The 20,221-nt window shown below is 34.4% G+C and overlaps 1 protein-coding gene and 1 non-coding gene across 3 annotated transcripts in view; one reads left to right on the forward strand and one right to left on the reverse strand.

Moving 5' to 3' along the window:
• Positions 1 to 1,067: 1,067 nt before the first annotated feature.
• LOC132708265 (glutamate decarboxylase) overlaps positions 1,068 to 20,221 on the reverse strand; it is a 114,474-nt gene continuing 95,320 nt past the window's right edge. For both annotated transcript variants that reach the window (XM_060680479.1, XM_060680478.1), the window contains 4 exons: positions 10,664 to 10,742; positions 7,417 to 7,566; positions 5,198 to 5,392; positions 1,068 to 5,140 (listed from right to left, as the gene is read on the reverse strand). In XM_060680479.1, coding sequence (XP_060536462.1) covers positions 4,967 to 5,140; positions 5,198 to 5,392; positions 7,417 to 7,566; positions 10,664 to 10,742 — 598 coding nt within the window. In that variant the 3' untranslated portion in view covers positions 1,068 to 4,966. The remainder of the gene's footprint in view (positions 5,141 to 5,197; positions 5,393 to 7,416; positions 7,567 to 10,663; positions 10,743 to 20,221) is intronic.
• Trnai-uau (transfer RNA isoleucine (anticodon UAU)) lies at positions 5,475 to 5,566 on the forward strand. The gene is given in 2 exon segments: positions 5,475 to 5,512; positions 5,531 to 5,566. It is a non-coding gene; the product is annotated as a tRNA-Ile (tRNA).

Genomic DNA, 20,221 nt, shown 5'->3' on the forward strand with positions numbered 1-20,221 from the left:
TTTTTCGAACTCTGTGGGTCGGAACCGAAGCCTGTGATAGAAACTATTGTGACGGGAGATTGAACTATGGTTCTCTATTATGACCCTCTATCCAAAAAAGGATATAGTGGAGTGGCGTCGTAAAGGTGAAGCGCCTCCAAGAAAATTCAGAGTCAACAAAAAAGGTGATGGCCACGATTGTGAAGGAATTCTTTTGATAGATCTTAAAGAAACTAATACCATTTTCAATGGTAAATATTACGCAACATTATTACGTAAATTGCAAGACTGCATACGTGTAAAACGTCGAGGAAAACTGACCAAAGGCGTGCGTCTTTTGCACGATAACGCACCTGTCCATACTGCTGGTGTTGCACAAGCTGCCATTTTATAGTGTGGGTTCCAACAGATATAGTCCAGATATGGCCTCCAGCGACTATTATTTGTTTGGATATTTGAAAAAGGACTTACGTGGACGGCGGTTTAACGACGAAGTTGAGCTATAAGAGGCTGTTTTAGCTCATTTTGCAGACAAAGCAAAAGAATATTTTTTTAAAGGGATTGAGTTGTTAATAAAGAGATGTAATAAGTGTATTGAAGTTAAGGGAAATTATATTGAAAAATAATAAAAAAATGTTACTCTACTTTGTTTCTTTCATATTCAGGCCGGGAAATTTTGGAGCTGCCCTCGTATATTTTAATTTTTATTCTGTTTTTCTTATCAACAAAAAATTAGTGAAATATACAATTTTTGCGGAATTTCGCTTGTCTGTTTTGGCAGACATTGATGGTACGCCAATGATTTCTTTTAATTTAAAATAAATCATTTCTAAAGAAATTTAATTTCTTGATTTTTTCAATCCAATGTAGGGTTTCCGCTTAACAAAATAAAAATATCTTCTCTCGTTTATATCACAGCATGCAGAGAAATTAGTTTATATTTTCAAGTTTCTTGAGATTTTTTTTTTTGAAAAATAAAATATCTATCTAAAACAAAATCTCTAGTTTTTATGCCCTTCATAAAAAAAATTAAAAGACTGTTTTTTTTACTTTTACAGTTTTAATGAAATAACATAACGTCCCAACAACAAAATAAATAACAAACGATTATTATTAAAAAAAAAACACTACCTACTATAAATAATTCTTAACAAAATTGTTCTATAGTGTGCTCATCTACAGTGTGCACAGCTCATTTTGCAGACAAACCAAAAGAATATTTTTTTACAGGGATTGGGTTGTTAATAAAGATATGTAATAAGTGTATTGAAGTTAAGGGAAATTATATTGAAAAATAATAAAAAAATGTTACTCTACTTTGTTTCTTTCATATTCAGGCCGGGAAATTTTGGCGCTGCCCTCGTACATCCGAACTCCATTGTATATCAAAATAGAGGGCCGTCAATCACAAAAAAACTAGAGGAACAATGTACGGAGCGACATGAAAATACAAAAGGTTACATTTACAGATTTATTATCATTATTTTTTTTACATTTCATTTAAATACATTTATTAATTTATTCGATGCCTATGGGTAGTATGCAAATGGAAATCGTTCCTGGTACTTTATACATTTAGCGGATAAGTAGATACACGAAGATTTACAACGTTGCCAACTATTTGCTGTAGTGAAAATGAAAAACGAGAATTTGAATTTTACAACAAAATAAACAAAAATAAAGCCAATGTATTGAAAAGAATTAGGAATAGAAAAAAAATATAGAAGCTTTTTATTTCAGAAGACACGTGCCCATGTAAATTTTTAGGTGGCCCCTGTACATTTTATAGCAAATTCGTGATGTAGCTTTATACATTTTAACAATGACCGCACGATTGTTATCCGTTATTAAACGCGCTTTAATTAAAGCTAAATATTGAAAAAAATTGAAGAAAAGCAGTCTTATAATTTTGTCTCAAATGTTTTCCCCTAAACTGTACCTACTGTAAATGTTCTGCCGAAAATGTCGATAATAGAGCAGACGAAAGGGACGATAGAGATTTGAATATTTTACTGCATGCGGAGGAAAACAAAATGATTGGTAAGAGGAATCTTGGAAATCATCATCAAACATCAACGGGAATATTATTGGCCCAAGGTGCCGAATCCTTTAGCCATCCAGGTCACCTGACCTCTCGCCGATTGGCTGCTTTCTGTGGGGTCAGCTATGTCAGAAATGAATTTTATGATCGCTTAGGGATATTATTTAGCTGTTACATTTACTTGAAGAGTAATGGTTATTTTAAATGTTTCTTTTTAGCAATGTTTTGTAACTGTATTTTTATTTCTTGTTGCTGTCCGATTTTAATACTCAGAAAAACATAATGTTATCTACACCTATATACTTAGTTTATTTTGAATATTTGAAACCAAATTTGCATGTCTTTATTGTAAACCACCAACCTTTATTTTGTGTTTTTTGTATTGCCGTACAAAAGAGCTAATATTTGGGCACCTACAAATTTACATGGGATTTCCTATATTTCCGATATAAATAAGTCTGATAATTCCACTGTATGTACAAAAAGCTTTCGGCAATTTGCAGCTACTAAAATCATATCTTTTAGCGTGAAAAACTTCAAATGAATACACGAATCTACGAACTTCTCCCAAACGTTTTGCTAAGAAGTACAAAAAGTACCTAGTTGTGATAATTTTACAGGATTTTGCGTCTACTTAAACTAGATAACAAAATTTATGGACAGAGCACTTGCATATTATGATCGGAAACAAATTATTCTGTCTTCGAATATTTTTACATAACAAACAAACGACTATACAACATTATTGCATCAGCTACACATTTCGATTAGAATATAAATTTGTATCACTATATTTTTTATGAATTTATTCATTTTTAGTGAGTTTTATCTTTTTTTTTTCGGTTTTGACTTAGATATATATACTAGTTTAACGCCTTCTAAATATTTCAGATACATTTATACATCGATTCGTAAAACAAGAAGTTCCTAAGCTACGGGAAAAAAATAACACCATATTATACGCTTTTTCGCAAAACATTTTTTTTAGAATTTTTCATAAACAGTAAAAGTCATTTTGCCTATTCGTAATATATAGATGAGTACCAACAAGCGCAATAGAATAACAAGAACTTACACTCTTATCACTATACATCGAAGCAACAGGGAATATAGGCTCAGATTTGTTATCGTAACTCGAAAAACAGGCTCAGCAACAAAAAAAAAATTATCTCGAGAAATCTGGATTGCAAGTGAAAATTGCTGGTGTTCAGCTTACATTCCGGATGACCGACACAAAAATCGTTCTTTCGTTGTATGTATTGACCCAAAAATAATTTCTATCAGATCAGATCGTCTCCTAAAAGTAATAATCATTTAAATACCAATTCATAATTTCAAAATACGAAATACTTTAATATACCAATTGAAATAGAATGAGCTTTCGATTTTTGCTGTACTGCAAGCGGGTGAATACATACTATGGAAGATGCCGATTAATTTCAATAACAACTATCCTACAATGATATGTTCTTAATTGATAGAATTGGTTGGTTTCAAGTTCTCTTTTACGGGGAATCACTCCAAAATTAGTTCGATATTAAAAACAACTTATTCCTTACGCCAAAAGGATATTTGCGCTTAGAACTTTGTTTATTATCCAACACAGCATTATTGCTCAGTTGATTTGTGAGCAATTGATACATACATACGCCTTATATACCAATATATAAGTTTTAATTTAATTCAGTATCGATGCGATATTGGCGGTTTTTAACTGCGAATGGTAAACAACGACGTAATTATCAATGGTTTATGGTAGACCCTATCTAAATTCGTACTCTTTTTATTTAATTTAAAAACATTTTATTCTAACCCATTTCAATATTTTTATTTTTGACTCATGGTATCAGCGGGGTGCCAGAATGTATAAGAGACCAGTTTACATTGATTAATGATTTAATTAAGTAAAAAAAGTATTTCTGCCGCTGCTATATTTTATACCGAGAACTTTGAATTAGTTAAAAAGTTATCGAAGATTTAAGCGACTCATCTTTAAGAAATGCAAAAGCTCTTTTTTTCTATATCAACGGTGAAAGAACATTTAATATTTGTTCTTTTGTGTTCTTTTTATAGGCAATTTCGCGTATTTCGAAAGAGAACTGGATTTGTATAAATTAGAAACACGCTTAATTCCAAAATTAAAACAATGTCCGAGAACTTCGGCAGATATTGAGCAAAGTTTTTGCATTTTTAAACACGGAAAAGTGGCCCAATCTTCTTTTGGGAAATTTTGAAAAACATTTTTATAATTGCAAAAAAATTGTTTATTTTATAAATAGGAATGTTTTACAGGTTGCTATTATGTGAATGTAATTGTATTATTTATCTTTTTTTATTATCGCAAATAATAGTTCGTGACTATAAGATGTTTATGTGTTATATTGTGGTTTTTTCTTGGATTTTTTTCGCTCCTTGCTTATCGCACCAAAATAATCTACTTTTCGTCATAATTTAAAAATAAAATATATTGACTTTATTCGATTAACAAAACGAGAATATTTAAAAAATTTCCGAAATACACGCGAATCCCAAAAAATAGCAATAACTAACACGGGCTTTTTTGCAGTGGCTATACCTAGATATTAAAGGCAGGACCGGCTCCAGGTACTGGACGTCTCTTTCTTTTTGATATTTGCCATTGTTTTCTGATTATATTATTCTTTTTTTTGTATCTATGTGGGTTTATAATGTTGTGGAAATATCACTAGGCGGCACTATAATGTAGCACTAAAGGATATTTTGCCTTTGTTATTTAGCGGCAAAACGTTGATAATTTGCAGAAACGTAATCACTTTTAATTAGAAAATGAAATCGTATTGTAATTGTAATCAGTTTTAAGTTAGTGTATTTTTTTGAAGGTAATATTAATACTTTTTTTTAGCTGCCCCTGACGGCAATTTCTTTTTTTTTTCACTTTAATCAAAAACCGCAAATTAAAGCAAATGTTTACAGGTCGTGTCCTAGACGATCCATTTCGTTAAGCAAGAAGTCCACATCTTTTTCAGTCACCGCCGCCGAAGAAATAATGTTCCTAAAAAAGTTTGGACGTCTGTCGTCGGGTTGATAGCCCACCATTAAAGTGCCGGATTGCATCATCCTAGCCTTTAAAACTGGACACATCTGTAACACAAACCCATCGTTCATTAATAAAACAAATAAAAATTCATTTTTACTCGCCTTTCCGAGTTCCTGCTCCCTGTGTTTACTGTGGCTCATGTTGCGCAATCTCGTAGGTATGTACCAGAATGACACGTTGACCATTTCCGGCTCCATGATCAAATAAAATTTGTCGGGTTGATCTTTGATCCTTTTCACCATGTATTCCGACAGTTCCATCAGCCGATCCATGTGTTTTTCGAAACCCTCGTCGCCCTGTACATTGTCGATGATAATTTGAAAATCGATTGAAATGCCACCGGGCTATTTGAATGTGAGAAGCCCAAAAGCTCTTACGTCCCCAGTGGCGCAATTGGTTAGCGCACGGTACTTATAAGACAGTAGTCGTGAGCTATGCCGGGGTTGTGAGTTCGAGCCTCACCTGGGGAATAACTTTTTTTTCTTAATAAGAGAAAGCGTTGGTCGGACACCTTGGCGGATTTGGCAACGGCGCATTCATCGGGCTACCTATCGGATCAAGTCAGCTTAACGCGTTGCCTAGAGATTAAAATAAAACGCTGACATTTATATCAGAAATATAATGCAGTTCATTGTATAAGCGGTTGCCTATGCGTAGGGTACGCAGAACACCAATGCAATCAATACCGCAGTGTTAGTTCAAGTTGTTTAGGGCTCTGTAGTCAAACCTCTATTAGTACAGGCAAGATCACTATATATTTGAATATTATATAGTTGGCATACAAACTATAATAAATTAATTGGTATTTTATAGCAAAGCACGGTAACGTACACGGCGGATAGGTAGATTTTAACTGTGATCGTAAAGTGACCCCCAGCTGTACAACGGTAGACTAAAGTTTATTATGGTTAATTATTTCAAAGTATACAAGGTGGCTCAAAGAAACCCGTCGATTTTGTTTTTAATTTGTTTGGAAATTATCTAAAACCTAATAGATTCTCCAAATACACTAGGTAGATCACTCATATTTGATATTAGTGTCATTCATACATAAATCATATGAATTAAGCTCTAGGATAATCCATAGTTATTTTTTTTTATTTACGAAATAATGAAAAACTCTAGAGTTTCGTAAGATCTTTCAGGAAAGAAAAAAATGTTTTTTTTTATAACTTTTGAAACCAATGAGATAATTAACTTTGACGGAACCAAAAAATTACATAAAACCACAAAATTCCGTTTATTTAATATTGCTGGTTTTCGCAAGTTAAAAATTAAGTCAATAGAGTTGAATATACTGAAGTATAATATGTAAAACGGCGTTCTTTTGAACATATCCCTTATTTACATAACTGTAAGAACTAAAGCAATTTTACATAATAAAAACTGTGTTTATTTTAGGGAGATCGAGATTATTTATTATTATTACTTGTGGCAATGGTATAAAATTTATATAAAACTTATAAACTAAATAACAATATAAAATTCAAAACGTGGTAAATAGATTAAATTAAACAAATCGCGCTTCAGAGGTACCAATTTATTCGATAACTGAACTGAGGTGTCTTTTAGGTGCTGAAAATGTATTTAACACAGTTAAATTAGTACATGTAGTGCCGACCTCAGTTACATGGTCAGGATATTAAAGGAATAATATGATAAGGTAAGATTGGAAATAAACTTGAAGAAAACAATGTACATGACAACGACGGAAGAGAATGCAGTCAATTTACCAATAGAGGACACCATTGAAATAAACAGCTTCATATACTTACGATTTATACTGTCTAAAAATGCTACTACAGATCAAGAAATAAAGAATAAGGTTGGACAGACCCGATCATGTATCCAACAACTCCATTGAATTATATCGGAAAAGAACCTCAAGAAAAAAATGAAAACGTTAATATACGACGCCATTGTAAAGAGTATAATGACATATGCAGCAGAGGTGACGGTAATAAATAAAAACTATAAAAGGAAAATCCTAGCTACCGAGTTGCAAAAGAAGAAATCAGAATAAGAATGGCCGTGCAAGACCAAAAGACAAACAGCCTTTATCCGACACTGCATTTGTTGCATTCTTCGACCTATAGTATCATCTCTTTCATCCAATATCGAGGCAAATATATCAATATTAATAGAACAAAACAGATATTTAAATATTTGGCAACAAAGAACGAAAAATTTCTGTAAAATCCACTATATATGTAAACTGTAGGATTACCAACTATACGGTACTTCTGCACAAGATCTTTTAATAAATTTTTCTTTATAGCATGATAACGGTGGTCGCACATCTAGGACATTCATCACCTACCTTGGCTCTCCATTGCAGCCACAATTTAAAAATATCGTTGTGGCGTCCGCACTGTATAACCTTGTCGCCCGTGTCGTACTGTATGTCGTAGAGTTTGTCTTGCATGAATAGGTAGTCGGCAGCCATTTGGTTACAGCTCATTAGCAATCCCTGAGAACAAAAGCATTTTCCATGGGGAAAAATATAAAATGATCTCCTTTATCTTCCCAATATTGAGTCTATATTGATAATATAAGGTTGTTCGGAAAGTCATTTCGTTTTATCCCGTCAGAGGACTTAATTACGTTTTTTCGAAACCAACTTCACACTTAAGCCGCATAACCATTATATGTCTTGAGAGCTGATATTGCAAGGCTTGTGTGTGAAAAAGTTCTATTAATTCTACGCAGTAGTTTTTGGTTGGTGCCCTTTTAAATATGGAGAGCAATAAGCAGCATTTTCGTCATATTTTACTTTTTTACTTCAGAAAAGGTAAAAATGCTGTCCAAGCGAGAAAAAAATTGACGGATGTGTATGGAGGAGGCGTGTTAACAGTACGCCAGTGCCAGAACTGGTTTGCAAAATTTCGATCCGGCAATTTTGATGTCGAAGATGCACCACGGTCTGGAAGGCCGATCGCAGCTGACAAAGATGCGATAAAGGCATTAGTTGATGCAAATCGGCGAATAACCACACGAGAGATCGGTGAGAGATTAAATTTGTCGAATTCGACTGTTTATGGCCATTTGAAAGGCATGGGCTTAACCTCGAAGCTCGATGTGTGGATGCCCCATGTCCTTACGGAGCGAAATTTGTGTCGTCGCGTTGACGTGTGTGATTCGCTCCTCAAACGTCAAGAAAATGATCCATTTTTGAAGCGGATTATTACTGGGGACGAAAAATGGGTTGTATACAACAATGTTAAACGCAAGAGGTTCAAAGCGTGTCAAAAGCCAACATTCACCAAAAAAAGGTGATGCTCTCCGTTTGGTGGGATGTCAAAGGAATCGTTTTATTTGAGCTTTTGCCGGACAATACAACGATTAATTCAGAAGTCTATTGTCATCAACTGGACAAATTGAATGATTCACTTAAAGAGAAGAGGCCCGAATTAATCAACAGGAAGGGTGTAGTGTTCCACCAGGATAATGCGAGACTTCACACAAGTTTGGCCACTCGCCAAAAACTTTTACAGCTTGAATGGGACGTACTGCAACATCCACCATATTCTCCAGACCTGGCGCCTTCCGACTACTATTTGTTCCGGTCCCTGCAAAATTTTTTGGATGGCAAAACCTTTACCTCAAATGAAGATGTCAAAAACCACCTGAACCAGTTTTTTGCCAGCAAGGACCAAAACTTTTATGAGAGGGGAATTATGTTACTGCCAGAAAGATGGCAAAAGGTGTTGGACCAGAATGGCCAATATATAATTTAATAAAATATTTATTCATTATGCGAAAACTGTCTTTCATGTTCCCCAAAAAAAACGAAATGACTTTCCGAACAACCCAATATATTGTAAGTGGGTATATCTGGCCAATATTTTCAACATATGAGAGGAATGTTGGTCCTGTAATGATAGAACATATTTGTGAATAAGTTATATTTGTATGTAGTATTTATCCATTATTATCCCGATATTTATAAAAACACATCTGAAATTAATAAATTTTGTTATTCTGCTTAATATTCCTTTTGATAGATACGTATTTCTAGCCAGTATTGGTAAAATATGTTTGTGCTTAAAATATTGGTCCAGCAGTGATAAAACGGATATGTTTATCCAATATTGGTTAGTTAATTGGTTGGTTAATTTATTAGATGGGCCCTTATAGGTTGTACCATAGGAGATGTACAGGGTTATTCCGTATATTTAGGAAAGGCTTATTGCAAAATTTATAGGGTTTTGTCAGTACTATCTTTTAAAGTTATACGATCAAACAAAATCGCATCGGAAAATTGGAAAACAAACAACTTTAACTTGTTTGTGTTTCACCTTGGACGTTTACGGTACATTCGGTTGTTCTGAAAATTTGATTAGCTCCAATGCTTTAGTGATTCAGTTCGAAAGAGCTCTAAAATTATGTGATAATGTGCAGGGCGTTCCTTTTACAAAATATATACTTTTCACCATTTTTGTGTCTTGTAGACCAATAATTAGTTTGGGCCAACCCTGTATAACATAGAACAATTTCCATATTAAGAAATAATGTTCAATACCTCCGTAACCTACGTCCAACATTTTAACTTTGTACTGGCTCCAGTGTCGTGGTAATAAAATTTTTATTGAAGTAATGTTTTGTTCCGAACGAAAACGAAAATAATTATTTTCTCGAAAATCGCTGAATATAGGAACGTATTACTCAAAAACAATCATACTTTAAGCGCTTTAAGATGGTGTTCCATTTGAAATTTCAACAATGGAACAAAAAGTATCTTCCATTTCAGTGCCTAATATACAGGACGTTTCATTAAAAAATCCACCAAGCTTGCAATTTTCACTGACTTTGCTATGACTATGCTGACTTGGCAATAACAATTTGTCGCATTTCAAGTTTTTTCTTATCTCTTATAATAAACGCAGTAGGCGCTGTCTAAATATAATAACCCTGTACAATATCCAGTATTATTCCAATATTCCATTAACTTCACTTATGCGTTAGTACATCACAATGAACATTTTTAAAAATAATATGTTTTATAAACAAATACAATGTATAATAACGGCATCGAACCAATATTGGTCAAACGTGTATTGCCGATGTTTGATTAGATGTAGTAAAGGGTCAAGCACCAACCTTTGGTTTTATTAATTTTTTGTTGCAGTAGCGAATCAGTCGTATTGGTAGAACAAACTGATCTCATTCAATTTTTTGATCAAATTTTGGATTCTCTTATGGAAAATCTGCGACAGATTTTCCAGATTTTTAGATGTGTAGTAGCTCTTGATGCTCTAATTAAAAGCTACCACTGGTCGAACCTTGGCAAGTGGATAGTTTAACACCCAGTGGACGCCAGGGTTTCTTATATAAGTTTCCCAGTAGTACAGAAATATTGGCAAGATATTTTATTTGCATATTGGTCCATATGTAAAGTATTATTGTGCCAATATATGAATAATATGTGGCGCCTATATAAAAAATAAATCTTCCAACAGTCTAAAAAACGCACACATTGAAAATGTGTAAATATAATACTTTACCAATATTTTTGTGCTACTGGGGTCATGTTCTTTAAGTCGATTCAATTGGGCAGGTTTACTTACATCTTCCTTGAAGTGAATCGTAGAACATTGGAGCAGAGCGCCCATCAGCTTATGAGGGTTCCAAGTGACCGATTGGGCTCTGAAATGAACCATAAAGATAAATATTATATTATGCAACAAGTGTGGTATGGTATGTTCATAGATATAAGAAAGTGACCAATTGCTTTTGAATGGGATTATCCAATGGTGGTCATTAACATACAATGCAACAAGATTATTATCTAAAGTTTCGGAATTTAAATTCAGGTAAAATTGTGGTCCGTAATAGAAAATAATTTTATACCTACCTGTATTTAATATTCTTTGGTTTGGTATACTACTTAGTTTAAGTTTATTAGTAATCATTCTTATTTCGTGTGTAATAGACGATTCAACGTGTGCGAATTATACAAAATAAGTGCCAATCTAGTGTATCTCAATGTAGAAATGTAGAAAACACTATTCTATTGAGACTAAGGAAGTTATAAACAATGGGTATTCGACTCTCAATGAACGTGGTGCCAGTAAGCAAGCATCTTTAGAAGAAACGGCTACATTGACAAAAATTCCAACATCACTGTATGGAAAATTTTGAATAATACCATTTCAGCGAGGAAAAAAGATATAATATGGCGTAAAATTTACCAGTTATACGAGGAATAAAGCGTGCCTACATAGATAACTTAATTAGTTTAAAAAAGATGAAACCGGTGTTAAATGTGGCAGAACTACCTTATGGAAGTGTATTCAACACATGGGTTTTAGATTTAAAAAAATTGACAAAAGGCAAGTTTTAATGGAATATTTTAGAATTCGAAAATGGCGACTGGAATATCTAGATAAAATTAGGATTTAAAGAGAACAAAGGCCAATTATTTACTTGGATGAAACTTGGTTCGACACTTATGATACCCCGGAAAAGGGTTGAGTTGACTCAACTGATGAGTGTAAAACAAACGCGTCATCAAAAAGAGGTAGATTTATTTGAAAGTTGGTTTAAAAACAAACTAGTTCGAAACATTCCTCCTAATAGGGTCATTGCAATGGACAATGCAAGTTATCACAGTAGACAGTTGACTAAAACCCCTTCCTCATGTGACACAAAAGCAACAATCCAAATCTACATGTATAATAACGACATTTACTTTCACGGAGATTATACCAAAAAGTAATTAATTGAGGTTCTACAAAGGTTGAACCTACAAGAGGAATACGTCTGTGATAATTATGCAAAAAATCTAGGGCATATAGTTTTAACGCTTCCACCTTAACACTGTATATTTAATTCCATTGAACATGTTTGGCACCAACTGAAATCTGCCATTCCTCGTAACAATGTTTTCCCCGTGTGAACTATAATGTCCTCAAACTTATAGAAACCGATGTTTTTAACATCCGTCCACAAAGTTGGGCAAATTCTGCAAATTATTGCAAATAATATAGAACAAATAATAATTAGAACAGGTGAAGATAGCGATAGTGATACTGATATATTATGTAAATAATTTTAAGTAATTTAAGTTGGTAATAAACATAATTTGTAATTTTATTTTAGATTTAAACATAAATACATACATAAATCAATAAATATTGTTTAGTATCTTTCCTAACAAAACTCCAAATAATTAAATTCTAAGCAAGGGCCTGTTCGGCCATATTTCATTCTTACAGCTTGCCCGGGTCTTTCCTTAATTCGTATCAGTTAGTCACCTTCTTATATCTATGAACAGACTTTACAGAGTGAAATGCGAGCTAGTTTCAGTCAAGCTCTGAAGAAGCCAACAGGATGATGGGCGAAACGTCAGCAATTTCGACTCAGCAAAAACCAACCCAGGAGGAATCCAGAAGTTTTGTAAAAAGTATACAGCAATATTAAAAGCAGCGCATTTTTAACTTTAATCCTAAATGACAAGCTACAAGCAATAAAACGGCCATAGGTTTTGCCCTTTTCCCCGCATCCACCTATCGTTTCGCAAATCCCGGTAGAAGTCAATTTTTTTACATATTTTTTTCTCGACCTTACTTTCCCTCCCGCAGCGAAGTAAATCTGTCTCGCAAAAAATACGACCCGCGGGTAAGCCGTAAATTACCCCCACATTAAAACCACAATTATGACCTTGACAGTGCTGAAATTAATTACGGGGGTCATTAATCAGCAGCGCTGCCTAAAAACGGCCTCCAAACAGATGGGGTCGCATTTAAATAGAAGCCAACTATTATTAATTTCGGAATGTTTAGGGGAAACCCGAATTTAAAGCTCGCTAGGGTTGGCGTATGGACAATTAGAGGTTATTTCCGCTCGGATTACGCCGTATAAAGTGTACGGGGTGTCCCACGCAAGAGCCCACATCCTTCCCGTGAGTCAATGATAACCTAAAGTTGGTTTTCAAAGTTATGAGAAAATGGTAAATACAAAAGTCGGAAAGATCGTTCGGATGCACAATTCAAAATTATTTTTCAGTATACAGGGTGGCTCAAAAAAGCTCAAACACCCTACTTTAATATGTTGTTTTAAATTAATTAAATTAAAAAATACAGTGAAACTCTGTGTAACGTAAGACTATGTAATACGAACTTTCACCGAAAGTGTGGCAAACATTAATAAATATAAAAATTTGTACGAATAATAGCGATTCCCAATGATATTTTTCCAATCTCTCGTTTGAGTTTTAATCTTCTCCTGAAGATGCCAAACTCGCGTCGGCTACGTAAAATTGAGTTTCGGTTTGTGGTAAAACGCGTTATTGTGTGATATTTTTCCAAATATCCTGTATGATAGACCACACCAATATAGTTTATGATACTGTTCAACCCAAATTATCCCATGTTTTATAGTTTTTCAGGTCTACAAAATTACAAAATTAAACTTTTTGATAGATGTTTTTATTTTGAAAACTAATTTTATATCATTGTAATAGGACAATTTCATAAGGTTTTTTTGGAAATATTAAAGATTTTTTTATTCAGTAAAAAAGCGGAATCCTAGTTAATTGTGTTTTGAAAATTCTTAATGTTCTTATCTGCGGCTCAATAAAAATACCGTCTTTCATCTTGGCATCATATTTGGCTGCAAATTTCTTGCACAAATATTGTCCATTTTTGTTTATGGCTTTGGTATGAAGAGAAGGCAGTAAAACGGATTTGTTATTGTTATCGCACAATCCTTTTTTACTGTGTCGTGAGTGTCGAACCACGTCTCGTCTAAATACACTATTTTGCTCTCGAACTTTTTCCATTGCGAAATTCTTTGAGATTACATTTGGAACCGAAAATCCATTTTCTTCAAAAAAGTATGCAACGACTCTTTGGCGAAACTGATGTTTAAGTATATCATTACTTTTGTATGCAGTCCTTCAAGGGTTAAAACACTATTCACTTCATAAGTGTCGTAGATTATACGTCTAATTAGATTAGTGATTTTAAATAGCTCAATTCAAAAGACCGAAAGAATTTTCCTATAAATATCAATTTGGTTGCCCGCTGTGACGCCACTGGGACGACCAGTTTTATTCAAAGAAGCCATTTATTACTGCAACTAAGCATGTCGAGTTTAATCAAAATCAGAAAAAAGGTTTTTGAATAATTAATGAAAAGTTGCTTTTTTATAAAAATTTGGACACTTTCGTGTTCTCAACTGTACTTGTTCAGCGATAGTGCAATAGAGCAAAGTACAGAAAGTTCAAAATTCTTCTCTTCGTCTCAAATACAGAGTAAAAATGCCTTTAGTTTGTTTTATCACTGAGTATTGTGTCATAAAATCCATATTTTCATAGTAGAATATTTTTCAGTATTATTTTTGAAAAAATAATTTTATATAAAGCCAGACCTCATTCTTTACTGTTCACTCCTCTTCAAAAAACTACCCCAATGGCAACGATTTTTCTCGCAGTTGACTCGGAACTTTGGTTAGTTTATTTTTGAATTTAATACAAAATTGTAAACATTAAAAACAATTTGTTTAACATCCGAAGGAATCGGTTTTTTGATTTGCTGAGGCAGTTCGTCGTCTAAATTGTCATTAGGTTCGACTACCATCTCCACTTCATCTTCAAAATGTGCGTTGTTTGCCATGTCTTCTTCTATCAGGGGAATATCTGCTTAATTCTACCGTATTCACATATTAAAGCGTTAAAAAACCTTCAAAAATGTTTAATTGTAAGATTCTAATAAATATGTAATCTTATGTACCTTTATCTACTGCGAATATAATCTATAGTCCTAAAAAAGAATCGAAGAACTAAGTAGAAGACACAAAAATACAAGAAGAATGTTGTTAATCGACAGACACACAAGACCAAAATGATTATTTTCAGACTTACCCTTTAAACTGTCCAGCAAAGCTCGACAATTAGGTACATAAATACGTACTTACTGGAAGGATCACAGTTCGTAATATATACGAACATATTGCAATTTAGATTAAACTCTTAAGAAAAAATTCCAGCATCAACTCTATGAAAAAGTTCAGCGAGGAAAAAAAGAAGCGATGCTGACATTTTCTCGAGTGTAGGTGAAAGTGATCAAGATATAATATGGCGTAAAATTTACCAGTTATACGAGGAGCAAGGCGTGCCTACATTAGATATCTTAATTAGGAGGCTTGAAAAAGATGAAACCGGTGTTAAATGTGGCAGAACTACCTTATGGAAGTGTATTCAACACATGGGTTTTAGATTAAAAAAAAATTACAAAGGGCAAGTTTTAATGAAATCTTTTAGAATTCGGAGATGGCGACTGAAATATCTAAAAAAAATTAGAGAACAACAAAGGCCAATTATTTTCTTGGATGAAACCTGGTTCGACACTTATGATCCCCGGAAAAGAGTTAGGTTGACTCAACTGATGAGTGTAAAACAAACGCACCATCAAAAAGAGGTAAAAGAATAACTATTTTTCATGCTGGCTCTAAAGATACTTGGATTCCAAATGGACTTTCTCTGTCTGCGAAAAATATTAAAGATTCTTCTCTGGATTACCATGAAGACACCACCGCTGATTTATTTGAACGTTCGTTTAAAAACAAACTAGTTCCAAACATTCCTCCTAAGAGCGTCATTGTAATGGACAATGCAAGTTATCACAGTAGACAGTTGACTAAAACCCCTTCCTCATGTGACAAAAGCAACAATCCAAATCTACATGTATAATAACGACATTTATTTTTACGAAGATTATACCAAAAAGCAATTAATCGAGGTTCTACAAAGCTTGAACCTACAAAAGGAACACGTCTGTGATAATTATGCAAAAAATCTAGGGCATACAGTTTTAAGGCTTCCACCTTACCACTGTATATTTAATCCCATTAAACATGTTTGGCACCAACTGAAATCTGCCGTTCGTCGGAATAATGTTTTTCCCCGTGCTAACTCCACAAACTCTCCGCAAACTTATAGAAATCGAAGTTTTTAACACAAAGTTGGGCAAATTCTGTTAAACATATAGAAAAAGCAGAACGATCGTATATCCAATTGCATATAGAACAAATAATAATTAGAACAGGCGATTATAACGATAGTGATACTGATATATTATGTAAATAATTTGAAGTAATTTAAGTAGGTAATAAAAATAATTTGTAATTTTATTTTATATTTTAACATAAATAAATATTGTTTAGTATCTTTCCTAACAAAACCCCAAATAATTAAATTCTAAGCAAAGTAATTCGTAACAGCTAGTCACTTTCTTATATCTATGAACAGACTTTACCATGCCTTTCAGCTTATACCATGCGGCCAAGTATTTTAAATTTTTGTTAATTTTAAAGTTTTTTTTAAATGAAAACAATTGACACCATGTACTTGACGCGGATTTCGTTCGAGTTTAAATCGAAGAACTAAACGTCTTTCCAAGCGCCCAACATCGTCGGGTGCAGAGCCGGAGAGTTAGACACTGGCATCTGACGAAATTCCCATGTAATCAGGGCTTAACCCCCCTGGCAGTCCAGATCCTGACACGCTTTTCCATTTTAAGTTACTGTTTATTCGTCGGATTAAATCGCAGGGCTGCGGGGATCGGATTAAATGCTACTTTTTTTGTACGGACACCTAAAACGAGCAAAGTTAACAAAAAGACTCGTTTAGGTAGAACGAACCGTTTCACATTTTTATAGGCGTATTTCAATCAACAACCAGTCATATAAATGATACCATTTCTTCAGTTTTCTTAGATACAAAATAAAGAAACGATCTTAATAGTTCTATTTATATTTTGTAGAAGAATTCATTACATGCAAGTGTTCGATAACTGTTGATGAGTTTACTTAAGCATTTATCTTGAAAGATAATCATCATCGACTATGCAAACCACCCCTTTTTTGTAAGGAGTCATACAGTGTTGTTGGTTCTATAAATCTTCTTCCAAAATTTCTTTGTTGACTGAAAATCCCCTTTGCTCGATAGAGATGGGAAATGCATTGCTTTCTTTTCAACTATCTGTGTGTGCAGATGGAGGCTGCGAGGTCGGCTGTCTGGCTAGCAAACTGCGGGCTCTGGAGAGAGGGAACCTTTAATCGGGGTGCGTACGACACTAGAGGGCTGACTCGGGTATGCCGAGTGACTTCGTGATCCCCGAGATGACCTTCCTTGACAAATGGACCTTTCTCTTCCCATCAAGGGAAGAGTGGAAAGAGGGCAGAGTTGGCTCTTGGGATGAACTTGTCTGGTACACAGACGGGTTCAGAATGGGAGATTTGGCCGGAGCTGGAGCGTATGGCGAGACAACGGGATCGACCTTGTCTGTGTCAGTACTGCAGCGTGTTTCAGGCGGAAATTTTCGCTATATTGATGGCGGCCAGAGAGGTGCTTCGGTTCAACCACGCAAGCACGAGAGTATTCTTCTGCTCTGATGGTAGCGCTGCACTTATGGCGCTTAAATCAGTACGCACGCGCTCCTTGTTGATAAAGGAGTCCGCCATCAGACCAGGAAGCTGGGTAGACCAGAAGGGAGTGTTGAGTTCTAACAGGGGCCTACACAGGACATTGCAAGCTTAGGAGGCAACTTTGCTTGCTAGGCATTGGAGACGACTCGGAGTGCAGGTGGTGCATGGAAGGGGAAGAGACCCAGTATCATCTGCTCTCCTAGTGCCCTCCTTTGATATGGGCAAGGTTTGGAGTCTTCGGAATAGCCCTGATCGATCCGGACTCAGTGCACGGTATTGGGCTAAAAGAGTGGGTGACTTTCTAAAGCAAGGGCGGCATTCTGGACGCCCTCTAGCGCGGTCTGGGGGCACAATGGGCCCATCTATCTGTGTCGATTATGTAGTCTTAAAGTTCTTGCATGTTCTTTGACATTAGACACTGTCTTTTCAATGTAATCTTTGGCGTATATGATAATATGCTGTAAACTCGTGGCATTTCAAATGAAATTTTATCTAGGACGGAAGATGTTGAGGGATCTTTAGACAAGTGCTAAATCTGGTTTTGACGTTATACTTCTTTATAACTTTTGATATGTGGTGATATTTCGAATGTAAGGGAGGACCACAGTGGCAAGTGTAGGAATGCTTTCAGTCTCATTGTTATTGGAAGGTTGTAGAAGGTTCAGTGACACGTGCTGAGATAGTTTTACGGCTCTGTAATCAAGAGAGTTGATAACCGATGATGTGACCATGTATTAAGGTATCGGTCTATGTGCGTAGGTTTTCTGTAAACACAATAACCCAATGTTAGGTCTGATTTTCTATTGATAACAATATCTAAGAATGGGAGATTATTATTAGTTTCTAATTCAATGGTAAAACGTATATGAGGCGGATTATACCCCGGATCAAACGCACTACTGAAATAGTCCTCGCAAAAAATCGAGACATCGAATCGTTTGTCGTGATTATTTATCAGGCAGTGATTTTGTTTTTTTTTTGTAATTAAAAAATGACCAAAAATGTTTTGTGCCCGCTTTCCGATTTTCCTCAATCTTTTCAATATATTATTTTCCAGTCAGTAATTTTACTTGCTTTAAATTCTTTCCGAAGCTTCGAAAATAATGAACAGTCTTCACTTTTATTTTTTTTAAATAAACGAATTATATTAAAAGTTGTTATATAGTAAGGTATAAAAAAAACAGCGCGTTTATCCCACTGTTTAACTTGTACCTGTACCTTGTATTTATAATTAATATACACATTTAATTAATATCCTTTATAAAAAAAAATAAACCAGTAAAAAAAAACGAAAATAATCAATCCTAAAGCGGCGGAGCACCCTGGACGTATTGAAAAGGCCCCTACCGTAATCCTCAACTTTTAAGTCAATCGCGGCGGATCCCGGGAGTGCTTTTGACACTTCGACACACTGGCGAAGCGGATTTTAAATCGTAAATAGTCCAAAATGCAAATTGATGCCCACTTTACAGTTTATTCGGCAGGGGCGACGAAAGACCCTATCGTATTATATCTGGCTGCAAAAAATGTCATCTTTGAGACTCGGATTTAACGATTTTAATAATAATAACAATAATAAATACCTTTTTTTTCAACAACAAACACCGACGCAGGAGTAATCTAGAAGTTTTGTGAAAAATAATAATAGATTTGAGAGATTCTTGAAAAAATTGCAGGTAAACAACTTCGTCAGTTGAGAGGAGAGGATTCTAAATTAGACTTTTGTCTCGTACTCTTGGACTATAGCAAAACATTCGACACGTTGGATCATATTCTTCTCCTAGCTAAACTGACATTCTTCGGGGTGAAAGGTACTGCCCTTTCATTTTTTAATTTTTTTTTAAGGGGGATTATATTGAAAAATAATAAAAAATTGTTACTCTACTTTGTTTCTTTCATATTCAGGTCGGGAAATTTTGGCGCTGCCCTCGTATGGTGTTGTGTTCTTGTGGTTACATGGAAGAGCACAAATTGCGAATGTCGCCACACTTGTATTGTTACTTATATTGGAGTATTTTTGAAAGTATATTTCTTGTATTTTCGACGTATATAGGGGTATGTATTTTGTTGATAATTATGGTGTTGGTGATGTCGCCACTCTTGTATTATAACTTATATTGTAATATTATGATTGTCAATAAAGACAGTTTATGATTATTATTATTATGATTATTATTATTATAAATACGTGTATTGTTAACAGCATGAAAAATTACAATAGATATACATAAGCGTAAGTAAATTAGGAAAACATGCAGCAAAAGGCTTGAAATAAATAGCAGCTATCCAGGAAAAACCTAGATACTGTTGGAGCCTTATTTAAAAAGAAAAATTATTGTTCCAGATGGCAAAGAATAAGCCTTATATAGCAAGTAAATAAAGGATAAGAAAAAGGAGAAGTTTAAAAAAAAATGGACAAGTACTGCAAAATATTACTCTTGACGTTGGAGTAGACTACAACTAAAAGTTCTAAATGCATGGCAGGCACCACCGAGACTACACTAGTCCAGTGAGTTAACTAGTGAAGAAGCATTGCAAGAAAATGCTCATTTAAATACCTCCTGACTTATTTTTAATGACCTTGAAATAAAAAGACGCCATATGCATATTGAGCCAACCAGGAGTTCGAAACAAAATTGAAATTGTTTGGCGTCTTTGAATTCCGTTTCGAAGTTTTTGGATTCGTCTTTTATCGA

The sequence above is a fragment of the Cylas formicarius genome, unplaced genomic scaffold (genome assembly GCF_029955315.1).
Source record: "Cylas formicarius isolate icCylForm1 unplaced genomic scaffold, icCylForm1.1 PGA_scaffold_10__41_contigs__length_53128322, whole genome shotgun sequence".
NCBI classification, from domain to species: Eukaryota; Metazoa; Arthropoda; class Insecta; order Coleoptera; family Brentidae; genus Cylas; species Cylas formicarius.